The sequence below is a fragment of the Gasterosteus aculeatus genome, unplaced genomic scaffold, assembly GCF_964276395.1.
Source record: "Gasterosteus aculeatus unplaced genomic scaffold, fGasAcu3.hap1.1 HAP1_SCAFFOLD_39, whole genome shotgun sequence".
NCBI lineage: Eukaryota > Metazoa > Chordata > Actinopteri > Perciformes > Gasterosteidae > Gasterosteus > Gasterosteus aculeatus.
Window position 1 is genome coordinate 61,554 of NW_027554896.1, and position 16,941 is coordinate 78,494.

At 43.8% G+C, this 16,941-nt stretch overlaps 1 protein-coding gene and 2 long non-coding RNA genes across 10 annotated transcripts in view; all 3 read right to left on the reverse strand.

Moving 5' to 3' along the window:
* Nucleotides 1-16,941, reverse strand: part of LOC144394272 (protein NLRC3-like) — a 78,646-nt gene that overhangs the window by 36,806 nt on the left and 24,899 nt on the right. For 3 of the 7 annotated variants that reach the window (XM_078098042.1, XM_078098041.1, XM_078098038.1), the window contains 2 exons: nucleotides 13,096-13,142; nucleotides 11,697-12,951 (listed from right to left, as the gene is read on the reverse strand). The exons of the other annotated variants lie outside the window; for them this stretch is intronic. In XM_078098042.1, coding sequence (XP_077954168.1) covers nucleotides 12,344-12,951; nucleotides 13,096-13,142 — 655 coding nt within the window. In that variant the 3' untranslated portion in view covers nucleotides 11,697-12,343. Of the gene's footprint in view, nucleotides 1-11,696; nucleotides 12,952-13,095; nucleotides 13,143-16,941 lie in introns of those variants that run through there. 7 annotated transcript variants of the gene reach the window in all.
* Nucleotides 693-2,448, reverse strand: LOC144394278 (uncharacterized). The gene is made up of 3 exons (XR_013456949.1): nucleotides 2,138-2,448; nucleotides 981-1,012; nucleotides 693-842 (listed from the first exon to the last, which is right to left on the reverse strand). It is a non-coding gene; the product is annotated as an uncharacterized LOC144394278 (long non-coding RNA).
* LOC144394279 (uncharacterized) lies at nucleotides 2,927-5,094 on the reverse strand. Of its 2 annotated transcripts, none has more exons than XR_013456950.1 (3): nucleotides 4,491-5,094; nucleotides 3,189-3,220; nucleotides 2,927-3,074 (listed from the first exon to the last, which is right to left on the reverse strand). It is a non-coding gene; the product is annotated as an uncharacterized LOC144394279 (long non-coding RNA). The 2 variants fall into 2 exon arrangements; XR_013456952.1 differs by having other exon boundaries at nucleotides 3,501-4,801.

Genomic DNA, 16,941 nt, shown 5'->3' on the forward strand with positions numbered 1-16,941 from the left:
AACCAGATGCATTGTGGGCTATGGATGTATAAGCTGTGTGTTCTGGTCTTGTGTCGTTCCTCACAAGGTGCTTACCGTTATGAACGCGTGTCTCTCAGTCATACAACATGTGTGCTGTTTGAGGCTCTTTCTTTTCACTGGGTTGAATGAAGCATTCGTGCTCGTCCTCAGCCTCCATTTGTGGCTCCACAGTGGAAACACACGTCGGCTTGCATGTGTGCGCTTTTTACCGCCTCTGTGTGTTTCTCCACACGCCTCACAGTATTTCATAGCGCCACACGGTACACAGTAAAATCGCCAGTGTTAATACAACACTTAAAGAGTCAATTTTAACACTGCCTCAGTGAACATATGGTCCCTATCTACAGAGTGTTAAATGTACACTGAACACAGAGTTAAATTTCCAGAGTCAATTTTACTCTGGTAAGAGTTAAAATTTTACACTAGGTGCAGTGTAGTGTAATAATATTAACTCTAAGAAGTGTCAATCAAGTTTTACACTATGTAAGAAGTAACACCCATAGTGTTATTCACATGTAACACTAAAGAGTTATAAAAGAAATAACCTTTCCAGTGTTAAACCTACTTTACACTATGTTGATTATGAAATCACTCCAAAGAGTGTTGATTTTTAACCACCTCCTACCAGTGTTGCATATCTACGCAGGGGGAAAAACACACAGACAATTGTATCCATACTGTAATACATATTTATTCCAAGTAAACATGAAATATTGACATCAAAAGTAAACCTAAAACATGTAAAGCTCACATCTTATCACAGTGGCAAAGATCTTGGTTGGTGCTGGATGACAGGACTGTTTTGATCAACATGATGGTATCTGCAAAGACAGCAAACTGAAATCAACATTATGATCTACAACCCCATACAAGCTGACAACCTGAAAATACCCTATTTCAGCTTTAAAAATCACAAACACAACTACATTTTCGGTCAAGTACATCAACTTATTACTTACCACCAGAGCACCACAGTACATTAAAGAACAATCTGAAAGAAAAAGGAAAATATACATATTAAGTAACTACGTAACTACGTAGACCCCTCCGCCGTAGCCTGACGTGCACCTCCGAAAAAATCTAACTGTGAGTCGAGTTGACGTGTACCGCAAGTGCTGTGATTGGTCCGCTCAGAACGTAATTTGCGGCAGTTGCTGACATTTGAAAGTATCGAAAGTGCACTTGCTCGTCCAGGTCCCTCAGTGGGTGAACCAGTGTTGTAAATTCACGTCTTCTCCGTAGCCTGCGCTTCAATATGAGCTTCGGCTCACCAAGGATTCGGCACCCGCAGAAACACACAGCCACACCCGCCGCCGCCGTAACGTGGAAGCATAAATTAAGCAGCAGCTGCAGCCATAGACATAAAGAATAGACATCGACCGCTGCTGCCTAGTGGTGCTGACGAGCCGCGGGGCCGCCAGCTTGGACCGGTCACCCGCTCCACTCAGTGCCAGCTGGCGCAACGAAGTGTCAGCGCGTCACTCGCTGAATACAAAAGCGGATGTTCACGGGATTTTGTAGGCATGACAACGAAAACATGATTCGGCGTATTTTAATATTCATAGTAGGCGTAACAGTAATAATATTGTGGTATATAATATAATAAAAACTATTTGTTTGCGCCTCAGCAGCCAATGCAGCGTCTACTATTTATATGTCTATGGCTACAGCAGCAGCTAACGGGAACCGAGCCTCTCGGAGCCGCGGCACGTCCGCGACATGTCCCGCTATGCTCGACCAAATTGTGACGCTAAAGCGATTTGCTCCGGCTCAAATAGAAATAATAAATATGACTGCTTCAACGATTTTTTTTCTTCATTTTACTGAAATAAATGTGCAAGCATGACACATAACACACCACGACAGCTCGTCCTCGCTGACATTAACGTTACCTCGTGTCGTTTTTGTTCAGTTTGGTGTTGTGAGGTCAGACATGTGGCTGCTACATTTAAGCTAACCGCCGACCCGATATCACGTTAGCCATTTGAAATTCGGTATTTGAAGACACGTACCCAACATTGACTAGTGTGGTGAATGAATACGTCCCTTTATTCTTATACAGATTCTACTGGAATGAAGAAAAACAACGGGAATAGTTTATAGTAGAAAGACTTACCACAGTATTTCGATGCGAGGAAGATGGCGATGCCAGAATCCACATTCTCAGTTTGACCGGGAAAGTTGGTGGGCGGGGCTCTCCAGAGTATTCTTTGTGATACTCTGGAAGGTATCTTGCTCTAATCAGTGTTGAATCAGGGCCTGAGAGAGTCAATAACACTGACAGAGTAAAACCTCTGTTAACTCCGATTATTTTCACCAACACTGGAAGTTTTCTGGTTCAATTTTACTCTGTCCATTGTTGGAAGAACTCCGGAAGAATTAAAATAGTTTGACACTGCCTTTTTGACACTGGCAAATTTACTGTGTACGACGGCGTGTACTGCTTCTGGACGCTTGTGCTGTTTAAAACCATATTTAGATTCACATCTGCGTTCACACACAGTAAAATCGCCAGTGTCAATACAACACTTAAAGAGTCAATTTTAACACTACCTCAGTGAACATATGGTCCCTATCTACAGAGTGTTAAATGTACACTGAACACAGAGTTAAATTTCCAGAGTCAATTTTACTCTGGTAAGAGTTAAAATTTTACACTAGGTGCAGTGTAGTGTAATAATATTAACTCTAAGTGTCAATCAAGTTTTACACTATGTAAGAAGTAACACCCTTAGTGTTATTCACATGTAACACTAAATAGTTATAAAAGAAATAACCTTTCCAGTGTTAAACCTACTTTACACTATGTTGATTATGAAATCACTCCAAAGAGTGTTGATTTTTAACCAACTCCTACCAGTGTTGCATATCTATGCAGGGGGAAAAACACACAGACAATTGTATCCATACTGTAATACATATTTATTCCAAGTAAACATGAAATATTGGCATCAAAAGTAAACCTAAAACATGTAAAGCTCACATCTTATCACAGTGGCAAAGATCTTGGTTGGTGCTGGATGACAGGAATGTTTTGATCAACATGATGGTATCTGCAAAGACAGCAAACTGAAATCAACATTATGATCTACAACCCCATACAAGCTGACAACCTGAAAATACCCTATTTCAGCTTTAAAAATCAAGTACATCAACTTATTACTTACCACCAGAGCACCACAGTACATTAAAGAACAATCTGAAAGAAAAAAGAAAATATACATATTAAGTAACTACGTAACTACGTAGACCCCTCCGCCGTAGCCTGACGTGCACCTCCGAAAAGATCTAACTGCGAGTCGAGTTGACGTGGGCCGCAAGTGCTGTGATTGGTCCGCTCACAACGTAATTTGCGGCAGTTGCTGACATTTGAAAGTATCGAAAGTGCACTTGCTCGTCCAGGTCCCTCAGTGGGTGAACCAGTGTTGTAAATTCACGTCTTCTCCGTAGCCTGCGCTTCAATATGAGATTCGGCTCACCAAGGATTCGGCACCCGCAGAAACACACAGCCACACCCGCCTAGCGGCATGGGGGGGAACTGCAGAGCAACGGAGAACTTGCTCAATGACGGGGTTACGCCGCCGCCGTAACGTGGAAGCATAAATTAAGCTTACAGCAGCTACAGCCATAGACATAAAGAATAGACATCGACCGCTGCTGCCTAGTGGTGCTGACGAGCCGCGGGGCCGCCAGCTTGGACCGGTCACCCGCTCCACTCAGTGCCAGCTGGCGCAACGAAGTGTCAGCGCGTCACTCGCTGAATACAAAAGCGGATGTTCACGGCATTTTGTAGGCATGACACCGAAAACATGATTCGGCGTATTTTAATATTCATAGTAGGCGTAACAGTAATAATATTCTGGTATATAATATAATAATAAATATTTGTTTGCGCCTCAGCAGCCGATGCAGCGTCTACTCTTTATATGTCTATGGCTACAGCAGCAGCTAACGGGAACCGAGCCTCTCGGAGCCGCGGCTGCGTTCACGTTAACTGGGTCGACTCGGTGCATTCCGCCGTCTGCTGGTGAACTAGCGGGTCCTATGAGCCCGTCCGCACGTCCGCGACATGTCCCGCTATGCTCGACCAAATTGTGACGTGACGCTAAAGCGATTTGCTCCGGCTCAAATAGAAATAATAAATATGACTGCTTCAACGAATTTTTGTCGTCATTTTACTGAAATAAATGTGCAAGCATGACACATAACACACCAGGACAGCTCGTCCTCGCTGACATTAACGTTACCTCGTGTCGTTTTTGTTCAGTTTGGTGTTGCGGTCAGACATGTGGCTGCTACATTTAAGCTAACCGCCGACCCGATATCACGTTAGCCATTTGAAATTCGGTATTTGAAGACACGAACCCAACATTGACTAGTGTGGTGAATGAATACGTTCCTTTATTCTTATACAGATTCTACTAGAATGAAGAAAAACAACGGGAATAGTTTATAGTAGAAAGACTTACCACAGTATTTCGATGCGAGGAAGATGGCGATGCCAGAATCCACATTCTCAGTTTGACCGGGAAAGTTGGTGGGCGGGGCTCTCCAGAGTATTCTTTGTGATACTCTGGAAGGTATCTTGCTCTAATCAGTGTTGAATCAGGGCCTGAGAGAGTCAATAACACTGACAGAGTAAAACCTCTGTTAACTCTAATAGATTATTTTCACCAACACTGGAAGTTTTCTGGTTCAATTTTACTCTGTCCATTGTTGGAAGAACTCCGGAAGAATTAAAATAGTTTGACACTGCCTTTTTGACACTGGCAAATATACTGTGAACGGTGGCAGGTGGAGGCAATCGGCCTCAGCTGAGCTGAATGTGTTTTGATGGCGTTGGTCTGGTTTTAAAATGCAGTAAGGGCGATCAGGAGGAGAGAGCCGCAGAGCGAGCGAGACGCCGGGAGCTCTCGCTGCGTTGACAACTGAAGCAACGAAATAAAAGGATCGTCCACCAAACCTGCTGTGTCCTGCCTGTACCCCAAAGAACATACACCGTGACATCTGCATTTCTGCAGACGTGGTCTCAGGGAACTGCAGCAATGCGACATTAAACACAGGTTCATTCATCTAAGCCGGAGACCGATGAGGACAGATCAACAAAGAGGATATAAACAAGTAAATACATTCTCTTCTTGTGAGGCGAGAGCCTAATCAGGCAGGAAAGAATATACAATAAACCCTGACGATTCTACATGCGATATTGTCGAGGTAACACAGCAAAGTGCTCTCTCTTTGCGGCCTGAGGGGGGCGCTGGTCTCGGGCCGATGCCTCACCTGGCGTGCTACGTGACCCGGAGCCGGAGATGCTGCCGCGCTGGAAGCAGGCGGCCGCCCTGCAGCCGTTCTTCAGAGGTCACTCTGCAAAGGGGACGAAGCTGTTTGGGGAGAAAGTCACCGCCGCCATCCGCACTGCGATCCAACAGAGCTTCTCTGACTGTTTCAGTCAAATGAGTCACAGCCATTTGGATCCACCAGGAACGACTGCTTTCCCTTAATGAATATCATCTCCTAGGTCTTTTTTCAATTAGCGTGAAAAAACAAACAGGACGAATCGTCAAAATCTGTCTTAGTGGACAAAGAGGAGGTGGCCTTGTTAAATATCAGCGTGGACGTGCACAGTCCTCTTTGTTCAGTGTGTAATGATCCGAGTGTTGCCTCTTGTGCCCTCAGGTCCTGTTTGCTGCCTTACTGGTTCACTCTGTTCCACCTGGCTCACACCTCCGTCTGCCTCCCTCTGCTGCCCAGTGGAAGTACTGCAGGCTGTTTGTCCACTTTACCTTCTGCTTTCTGACACTAGAGGTCCATGTTTGTCATGTTTTAAGTTGGTCATTAAAACATCAGTAGATCCACTTTTTAAGAAGAGCTTATGGAAATGCTTGTTTTATTCAAACGCGCACAGACCTCTCTGGGTGGAGTTCCCAGGAGAACAGAGCACCTTCGCTGTGGACCACCAGTATATGATTGGTGATGAATACCTTTTTTTACTGGGTGAAGTTCTCACTTTTATGATCTTAACTGTCTTTGATTGTATGTAGGTGGAGCACTGCTGGCCAGTCCTGTAACCAAGCCGCGTGTTCAAGCTGTGCGAGTCCTTCTTCCTGGATCTGGTGAGGTAAATCAAGCAGCAGGTAACAAACGTCTTCTAGTGACTCACAAGTCACCTCATGGCGCCTGTTACATGAAGGGCTGTTTGTGTTTTAGGTTTGGTATGACGTCCTCACTGCAAAGGCGCATAAAGGAGGCCGGACTCTGGGTCTGCCCGTCACCCTGGACACAGTTAGTGTTAAAGTCTCAATTCACACAGCGAGGGTTACTTCCTATGTCGTATTCTATATGAAACGTGTGTTTTCCTCTCAGGTTTCTGTGTTCCAGCGTGGCGGCTCGGTGGTCTGCAGGTCAACAGGAAGTGGTTCCTGCACAGCCGAACAGCAGCAGCTCCCCCTCTCTATCACGGTGGCCCTGAACTCTGAGGTGAGCATCAAAGGGTTTCAGGTAGGCAAATTAAATACAGGTTACTTTCTGACCAATAGTGATACAGAACAATGTCTTCAATGTCTTGTATTAAAGTCTTTGTTAATGGCTGACATTTTAGAGACGTTGTTGAACGTGCTGCTTATGAGATGTGTATATATACATATTTTACTGTGCGCCGTGTTTGTACCCCGTCTCCATGGTGACGGAATGCTCGCCCCACATGAGTGCGTATTATTCCAACATTCATTTGCATACGGAATCAGATGTTTCTGTTCATTGTCTTACTGAGTTCAGAGGGAGCAGTTCAGATATTTTCTCCAGAGAATTTATCAGCGACATCTGTCCGTTACAGAGTTAAGTAGCCTTTTGAAAGATTCAACACCCTTTTTCACAGACCGCATTCAGTCAGTCATTTACCATCAAAACAAAAACCTTTTTACAGGATTTGAGCCTTTTTACAGGCTTTCCACAAGTCTTTTTATTGATATTCACCATGTACCACGGAAACAACCGGAGACCCGGAGCTGGCGCTTCACTGCTCTGGACTCCTCCGACAGGATACAACGTGAATATGGCACTTTCTCGTGCCCCCAATGAAGTGCACTACCTGAAAAGGCCAGTGAGCGAGCTGCACGCCTTCATTGACACTGAGGCCAATATGTGCCGCCGGTTACAAGATCAAGAGCCGGCCTACGGTCGCATGGTTTGTGAGCACACAACAATGCTTTCAGACCACAAGATTCACACCACTAGCTGTGTCCTGAGAAGGGAGGGCGGTCGACTCGATCTCATAGACGGTTCACATCTTGTTTGGTATTCATATCCGCGTTTCTTCTTTTTTGGTCTATTAATTATAATTTGCACCTGCCACTGAGGATGGCCTTCACATGTGTGTATAAAAACTCTTACTGCTCGGAACAAATTCCATCCAGGATTTTAAAAAGGGTCTCCGAAAGACTTTCGACCAAGTCTCAACGGAGTGAGAAAGGGAAAGAGAGCTGAGTGGGCTGAAACAAGGACGACCATCTGTTTGTTTACGCCATTCGCTTCCAGTGTGTACTACTTGTTGTACCATTACAGGATGACCGTCTAACAAGTTTCCCTATTTCATGTACTGCTGCTATCAATGTTCCTTTGATCAGACGTTTGCTTCCATCATCCAGATACTGTATCAAGTGTATCGTGCACTTTACACTCAATAGCAGCACTCAACAATTTACAGCCCATCTCTGAGTTTAGGAGGAGACTAAAAAACTACAAACATTAATACAAAAAACTGACACTATGAACAATTCTCATCACCTTCATTCTTCATTTAAATCTTTCACAACCGTGTCTCATTGTTACTGACAGTTTCCCTCTATTAGTAAATCAATGTTTCGTACTGTTTGTAAATCTATTTTCTGACACTCTCAATAGTCTGTACTCTCTATTCTCCCTTCTTCTACCTGGAATGTGAGTCGTAAACTGGGGAGACTAAGGCTGCTTATCTGGGCTGTTGGGAAGCAGTGGGCGTCGGTGTGTCACCAGTTAGTTGTTATGGGGGGGGGGGGTGGACCCATTGAACTGTCTCTCCCTGCTGGATATTTGTCCTCTGGGGGGACGGGGTATTGGGGCTGTTTGTCTCTCACCTGCAGTGGTCTCCTGTCTTGCTGTCCCTTGTTTGCTTCTGCTGCTGCAGATATCTGAGAATGTCTATGAGGAGGACGTCCTCCAACAGCAGCTTCTCCTCCTTCGCCGTGGTTTGGATGGGTTCTCTGCACATGTGGTTTGATGGACAGGAGTCCTGATGTGATGGACAGCTCTTCTGTGGCCCCCTGGTGTTCATGTTCACAGCTACCTGCTTCCTCTTCCTCTTCTCCTATTTCCACCACCACGCTCTCGTGACCCTCATGTGACGATGTCATCTTTTGTTGTTTCCCTCAGGCTCATCTTCTCCATCGCTCACGACTTCCCCCGTTCCTCCTCTCAGATGGAACAGAGGTTCTTGTTCTGGCTGCTCGGTTTCACAAAGGGACTGTTTGAAGTTCTCCTTTTCTCTGCATGTGGCGGGAAGGACCTGGCCTCTCCTGTGCAGCTGCTGTCATTTCTGGGTACAGCTGAGGGGGGGCATGGGTGTCTGCACTGAGAGGGGTGACATGTTGACCGGGCTCACAATCTGCTTCTTCTCCTGCCAGTCCAACAGCAGGTTTGGGGGTGTTTGGGTGGACTGCCCTCCAGTAGGCGAGCAGCCGCTTGGTGCAGACACGTCTCTTCTTACTTATCTAAGCGGCCGGCTCCCACATAAGCCGTAGTGGCTTGGTTTCCTGCTGCTACAGTCTCCCTCCACACCTTGCGCCTGTCTTCACCCACAGGTGGTGAACTGGTTGGGAACCACCCATTCTTCTGCCATCTTCTCAAGCATCTCTGCATCCTCCTCCACTCCCTTTCTCTTTCTTTGGGATCCATCTGATCTTCATCTGCTCTCTGGTCCTTGTAAAAGTAACCATGATGCAACCTGGTGTATCTAAAGAACCCTGAGCTGTCTCTTTTGTCCCAGGAGCTATTGTGTCACTGACTATGAGGAGACAAATGATGTAAAGTCTAAACTAATGAAACCTACAAAACATGTTGAATCAGATTGACAACTGAAATCAGCAATGCAAAGTAAACTACTGGATCTGAAAGTGAGACAGTCAATGAAAACACTGAGTCAAAGTAATAACTACAATACAGGTCAAAACGCTATCAATACAGGTCAAATTATACGCCAAAAATCTCAAACTGCTCCAAGAAAATCAAACCAGTTATGACTTGAGCAAATTCAAAATAAAAGTCCAACTCAATGAAACCTGAGATTAAACTTATACAATACGGCGTAAACACTTCCACAGGAGAGAGAAGAGGAAACCCCAAAAACCCGATCATCTTAAGGTAAAATACCTAAAGTCATAAATAAATTCAAACTAAAAGGCCAATTAAGAAAGTAAAAGTCTAAGCCTGTAATGATAATCGATCAGGAATTAAATCCTTATATGTTTAAACGTTGAATACCATTCAAACGTTAACTAGTAGTGATGATGTAACCTTAACTCAAAGCATGATGCAATAATAACTTCCTTAATCAAATCAACATAAGGGCGCCTGGGGAGCAGTTAGGGGTTTGGCCGTCTTGCTTAGGGACGTTTTGACTTGGGATTTGAACCACCAACCCTGCGGTTTGCAGCACACCCTCTGTACTCCATGTGCCACGGTCACAATGATGGAAATCACAACAAACTCTGATTTTAAAATGTAAGTTGTATCTTTTACCTTCACTCTGTATATCAGTGTTGAACTAAAGAGAAAATGAAACTGTTCTCTCTCCCTTTGACTCTACATCATGTTCTTACTCCTCCAAACCATATGAGGCTGTTAACAGCTGATGATCTAACAGTTTTTCCCCACAGAGGAAGTAACTCACTCTGAGCACATGGGAGGTAGAAATGCTGTGCTGCTCAGGTCTTAACGTTACATTGTGGCTGTTCATGTGTACAGTAATTATATGACATAAATGACTATGAATTGTGTTTGATTCATATTACAACTATTTTATTAAACATGCTAATTGTAGTGGCCGTTTGTCCTTGTTACCAACACATCTGTGAATCAAAGGGTCACTGCTGCACCTAGTTTTTGTTTTCTGTCACGCAGTAAGAAAGCGGATTGTCTGGCCGATCTTTTCCTTTGTTTCGCCTTTATTCCACAGGATCCACAACACATACGATACAACTTGTCTGCCTTCCTATGCAGTGCTCTGTCTCACTGTCTCACTGCTAAACACTATTAGTCACCCAGGTGCATGCTGGTCCCACCTGGCTGTGCCCCTAAGTAACCTCCAGGTGCAATTAGTGATCCAATTACCCAAACAATTAATCCAACTATATTCAAGAATAAGTAACTAAATAATAGCTCCCACATCAAGCTGACGATAAACCTGAATGAGCATTAATGCAACATCCTGAAATGAAAATAGATGAACACTAACAATCAGATGCATCTACTCAATTCACATGTGGCCCCCTGGACATGTCTTCATTTAGTGTGTAACACTCACTAAATGACTTCAGCTTTGGAGTCACATTCTAATACTTCCTTCTGCATGACAACAGGAACTTGTTCTTTGCTCTTAAAAAGCCCAGAAATATCTTATGAAGATAAATATTGAAGGTTACCCAAACTCTGTTATATACATACATATGACACAAATACATATGAAGTGTGCATTAGTGTCACGGAAGTCCAAATATAATATGTAATACTGTCCCATGTGAGCTTGTTTTGAGCATTAATCAGTCAGTAGCATTTATTCATAGAGAGATTGATCCCGATCGTCCTCTCATTGAATCATCTTCAGAAATCCATTTCACTGACGACACAAATTAAAAGCATTCACCTCAAAAAGAGAAGCATCCGGAAGCTTCCCATCAGGGAGCCAGGAAGTAGTCGGTGACGGTCCTCATGCGTTAGGAGGTCAAGCCGAGCCATGAAACCTGGAGAAACGTCCACATAGAATCACCTTGGACCTTCATATCAGCCCTGGACATGGCTGGAGATCAAAGTGACCTACGATGAGTTTGACACACCTGCTTTAGAGCAGAATGAGGATGTACTTTATTGTAATCATTTCCTTCAGCTACAATAACCATGTTATTAAGAGATGGAAAGTTAAAGCCGTTCCTCTTTCTGTCCACGCTGCACAACGCGTGTTTTATTGCATTTAGTGGCAACGCTGCTGCTGCTTGTCTTTTATTTTGGCGGGAAATCCCATTTAACACTTTCAATACTCCACTTTGTGAGGAGATAAACTCCAGCCTGTTATCAAATGTGTGCTTGTGCTTTGTGTGTTTTTGTTGGTGACTTAAGTGTGATATTTGGTGCAGAATGAAAGCTTCAAGTTGCACCTGAAGTAGCGAGCTCAGTAGTTTGTGTTGTTGTGAGACGGCTCTGCGTGAAGGTTAATAAGGTTAATAAAGCAACTTATTCATTACTCATTTCTTTATTTACTCACTTCCTTCTTCAACATGCTGCACCACCAATGTTTCCTCTGTGCTATTGACACAGCAACAGGGCTGTAGAATAAATACAGATCTTATGGAGGAAATAGTACAAAGGTCAATAGTACAGCATCTTTAAAAAGGATCAGAGTATTTCATGTCAAAAGAAATAATACAGCGTGTTGAAAGCATCTTTATTTGATGGCCTGTTTAAACATGTACAGTTGTTTCCAATAAAAGTCATTTATTAACATTAGAGCCAAACAATTCTATTTTTGTTAAAGTAACACATGGAGTAAATGTTGTAAATGACATTATAGGGAATAAAAACACAAGTAACGCATATTCAATATTTCCTTGAGAGGTTTGCTGAACCATTAAAAAGCTTCTTGTTCAAAACAAACCTGATTATGTGAAATTAGATTTGATTTCACTCAACAGATTTAGAGAGATTTGAAGTTAAAATGGGCTCAAAAAGAATTACACATTCATATTTTCCTTCTTCACCTTGTTTTTATTATTGCTGATGAAGCGCACACACACATAAGGACACATGTGTCTCATATGGGGGGACAGATGAAAGAGCGTCTTATAAAATGTCTTCTTGAACACATAAAGATGAAGATTAAAGCCTAATTTGGAGCCAATATCTAAATGATCATCTATTGATTGAAGGAGCACAGCAGCATTAAGCTGAGCTCTTTCACACTTCCATCTGAGTCCCAGAGAGCTGTGGACCCCCCAGAGTCCAGACCAGCTCAGGTACCCCTCACCTGCTCCACCTGCATCTACACCCACATGAACCACCATCAGCTGTACAGACTGAACTATGTGGTGAGCAGAGAGGAAGGTTCTCCACCAGGAGGAGACTCTCCCTCCTGAAGAGGACACAGAGACACTGAGGAACCATAAGACCAGAACCTGAACCCAGGATAAAGAGGTTCAGTGAATGTGGTGCTGAAGGTGTGGAGGTGGATCAGTGTGTCAGAGGAGACTCTGTAGAAGGACAGAGAGCCAGCAGGACAGTCCACATATACTGCTACTCTACCAGAGGAGGAGGAGGAGGAGGAGGAGGAGGAGGAGGAGGAGGTGGTGATGGGTGTTCCTGTCTCATTGTGACGGACATAGTAACCTCCATTAGAGCAGCTCAGACACCAGGACTGATCATTGTGTCCAAACAAACAGTCATCACTGTTTCCTTTCCTCCTGATTCCTCTGTAACTCACTGATACATGAACACTTCCTCTCCACTCGACCTCCCAGTAACAGCGACCAGTCAGACCAGTTCTACACAGCAGCTGAGGCCAGTAGTCAAATCTGTCTGGATGATCAGGATGTGACTGATCCTCCTTCACACATGTCACCTTCCTGTTGTTGTCAGACAGTTTGATGTGTTTGTTTACTGTGTTTGTGTCGATTGTGAGTTCACAGGAATCTGATGAGAGAACAAGACACAATACAGCTGCAGTTATTAATCATGTGTTCATCTACTGACACGTTGATGATGACGTCACAGAGGTGAATGAGTGATGTCACAGTGTGAAGATGGTTGAATCTTCATGAATCAAAGCACACTTACACTTCCTCAGACCTGGTCTCAACCATCGGACTCCATCAGGCTCCACCCTGAAAGGAGGAGGGGGGTCAGAGCAGCATGGAGACATGGACATTACATCACTCTCACACACAGCTTTGTCCTTCATGTCCACATGGAGCACCTCTTCTTCTTCTACCACTACTTACAGACGACCACAGACTGTCAGTCAGGCGTCACACAGCGACGAGGTGCTGGAATATATTCATGAAGAAGATGAATGGATAACAAATAAGAAATGGACCTGTCACTGTACTTTCACCAGATGTGAATTCAAACGGGAGAAATGATGTCATGCTACAGATCAAGCTTCATGGGACGTGTGCAAAGGAACATTCACATTAAACTGTTTCATAAAGATAAAGCAGATACAGACCATTCAGTATTCACACAATGTGCATGTTTCCATGTTTCAAAATGAACAATGAACCAACAACACATGTACTATGAACACAAACAAACAGAAGAAACACACTAGTTAGTTTATTTAGTTCCCTGTTTGGTTTTTCACACCACAGAGGAACCGACTGCTGACGTCACGTTCTGCATTATTACTGTGATATTACAGAACATCCTTATGTAAATGCATTCAACCATCTTCAAATGGATCCCTGTTGTTTTCATCATGAGACTCTAATCCATGAAGCTCTGTGATCCTCATCGCTGCTGTGAGATGCATGTACTGATAAAATATGTTATAACATTGTTTTGTGCTAAAGCCGTGTCTCAAGTGTCCTGTATTTGACCCTGATGTGCAAAGAGCAGCATGATACAAAATGTTGCTTTGCAGCTGTGTCCTGAGAAGGGAGGACGGTCAACTCGATCTCATAGACGCTTCAAAAAAAAGGACTTCTGTTCATGACCTTGGTTCATATCTTATTCGGTACGAAAGTTCCGTATCCACGTTTTTACTTTATGTCAATTAATAATGATTTGCACCGGCCACTGAGGAGGATCTTGTGTGTGTGTGTGTGTGTGTGTGTGTGTGTGTGTGTGTGCTGCCCTCAGCTTCACCTGGGTTCTTATCTCAACCTGCTTTGTAGCTTCTCGTAACTGGCACGGAGAATGTTCTTCACATGTGTATAAAAACTCAGCGTTTTCACTGCTCGGAGACGTCATTACGCCGAGCGCTGAGATACGTGCTGCTGTGTTGGACCTCCTGCTTGCAAGCAACAGTTAGAGACAGATGTCTGCGGAGAATTGCTCATGTAATCTTTCTCTCTTCTAAATAAATGTTAAATTTTGACTTTAATTGATCAACGTGCTGCGATTCGTCTCATCAACCAACTCGGGGGGATCGGAGACTCTGACAATTTGGGGGCTCGTCCGGGATGAGAGGTTTTCGTGCACAGGCGGATTCGATCTAAAACGCTTACACCTGCTGAACGCGACGTACTCCCAGGTCGGCCTCAAAACAAGGTAAGCAGAAAGCTGTTACATCTAATTCTGCATATTGCATAAGCTAAAGTAAGGAGTAAGTGATTACTGTTGTTTAGTGGGTACCTGGGTGTACCATCAAAGGAAAGGAATCAAAGGAATCGAAGGGCGTTGAAGATTGGGAATAAATAAATTAACTATGGTTTAGGGGATACCTGCGAGTATCAAGGGATTGAAAATCTGACATAAATTAAGGGAATTGATTCAGAGTCAATATCCTGGTCTCTGGTTTGGCAACCCCTTCAGACCCTGACGAGGGCTGATTTCGCTAGGTGTGGGCTCCTGGGGATCTGGGGACCCCGAAGGTCTGTGGGCTGGTCACCCAGGTTTAGAGAGTTCCTTAAAAACTGTATGTTTGATTCCTAGACTTGTGCAGCCTTTGGAGAGGTGCTGGGATACAGTAAAATAAACAGCGCGCTTTGGAGTGTGGAGGGGGAGAGAGAGGAGTGATTTAATAAATAAATAAATGTGTGGAGAAATGCACTTAAAGAAATAAGTTTTGGAAGTACGTTCTAAGGAATTGAGAACGCAGACAGACCGAAAGGTTAAAGCATAAACTTGCGGCTTTAATAATTGAGTCTGAGAGGTTAACATTAACTCACAGACGCATTGACTCCGGAAGGTTAGTATAAACTTTCAGAACACAGCTGTCTGCTCCGGTAAAATACATCCGAACTGGTTGACTGCTGATAAATGGAAGGTGAATTCGATGGAGAAGTGGAGGACGGCGGCGGAGAGATTGATTTACTAAAAAGAGGGGAAACAGGCATTGAAAATGAAGAGATGAGAAATAAGGAGAATTGTTATATATAGGGTCCGATTTCTGTATTAATGTTTGTAGTTTTTTGAGTCTTCTCCTAAACTCAGAGATGGGCTGTAAATTGTTGAGTGCTGCTTATTGAGTGTAAAGTGCACGATACACTTGATACAGTATCTTGATGATGGGAGCAAACGTCTGCGTTCACCGGCGATGGCTGTAACTACTATGGCTCCATCTGCTGGTGGAGGTAGGAACTCCACCCAGAAACCCCGAAAGAGCATTCCCCTCATGCCTGAAACCCACCAGGGTGTGACGACCTGGAGGCCTCCATGAGGGCGGAAGACACACCGCTGAGGGAGGAGAGACGAGCTGCAGAAGAGCAGACCAAGACAGAAGGATTCCCGAATGCAGGAGAGACCGAGAGGTTTTCCGTTTCCCCTCCAAAGACAAGACATTAGTTAAGTTTTACCGGCAAAGATCGACCGAAGCCTGAGTTACTCCCTGTTTTGACTGTTTTCTGTTGAATCTGAAGGACGTAAATTAAAACCTTTGTTTACATTTTGAACCCGGTGTCCTCGCACTATTTGAACTACCCCGGAGAGAGCGGCGGCGCCTCTCGTGACGTCACACAACCGAGAACGGTGTAATTCAGATAAACCGCCTCCATACGAGGGTAGAAAAAAAAAAAAAAAGGAGAGACTGATTCTCAAACAACAAGTCTGCTGCTGCAGAGCCTTTTTTTTAAGCTCTCCAAGCTATTACTACACTTTTGATTTAAAAGTAGTAGAATTGTAGACATGCATTGAAGAAAGAAAAAGAAGATTTAAAGTCTTTAAAGCAACAACGGCTAGAATAAGCGTAATAAATCTCTGTTGAAGCAGCGGGGGTTTTATGGGAGTAAAAAGGTCACAGCAGTGAGAAGATGTGTGGGAGCAACGGTGGAGGCCAACAAGGTTTTATACCTCCTCACTTTAAGAAGCGCACACACATACTGTTGAATAAAGTTAATCCTGAGTGCCATCATTTAGTGATATAATTAGGTTTATGCATCTTTCTTGAATACCATGATATATAAAGAATAAAGAGGATAAATGTTCCGTTTTCTTTTCAGTTTAGAAGAATAAGCTCATCATTACTGGGCTGTCAAAGGTCGGCCAAAAACCTTTACATGAACAAGCGGGTTGTAGATTTTATGAAATCAACTAACAGGTTGATGAGACATTGCAACTTTTAGTTTCGCTGAACTACTTTCTTTTTAAGTGTAACACTTGAATCAAGGATTTAAAATATGATGAAAAATTATTAGAACAAATAGAAATAAACATGAAAACCAATTCAGCGCAGCAGGAAAGAAATTTGTTTTGGGGAAAAACACTGCGCGCTTATTTGGACGAATGTAAGGAAACATGGGTGAAACACACAGGTCGTCACCCAGGCACTGCGGGAGTGCACAGGGAATGGTTTAGACAGGCGGTACTGGAGGGCGTACCAGAGAGTGTGAAAGCTAAAATGATGACTAACACAGACCTGCCAGGTAGTGACTCTGCTGTGTGGGAGAGACATTTGTTACACCATTTACAAGACGCGACAGAAGAAGCGAAAGGGGAAGATAAACAGTTAAAGGAGCTGCAGGC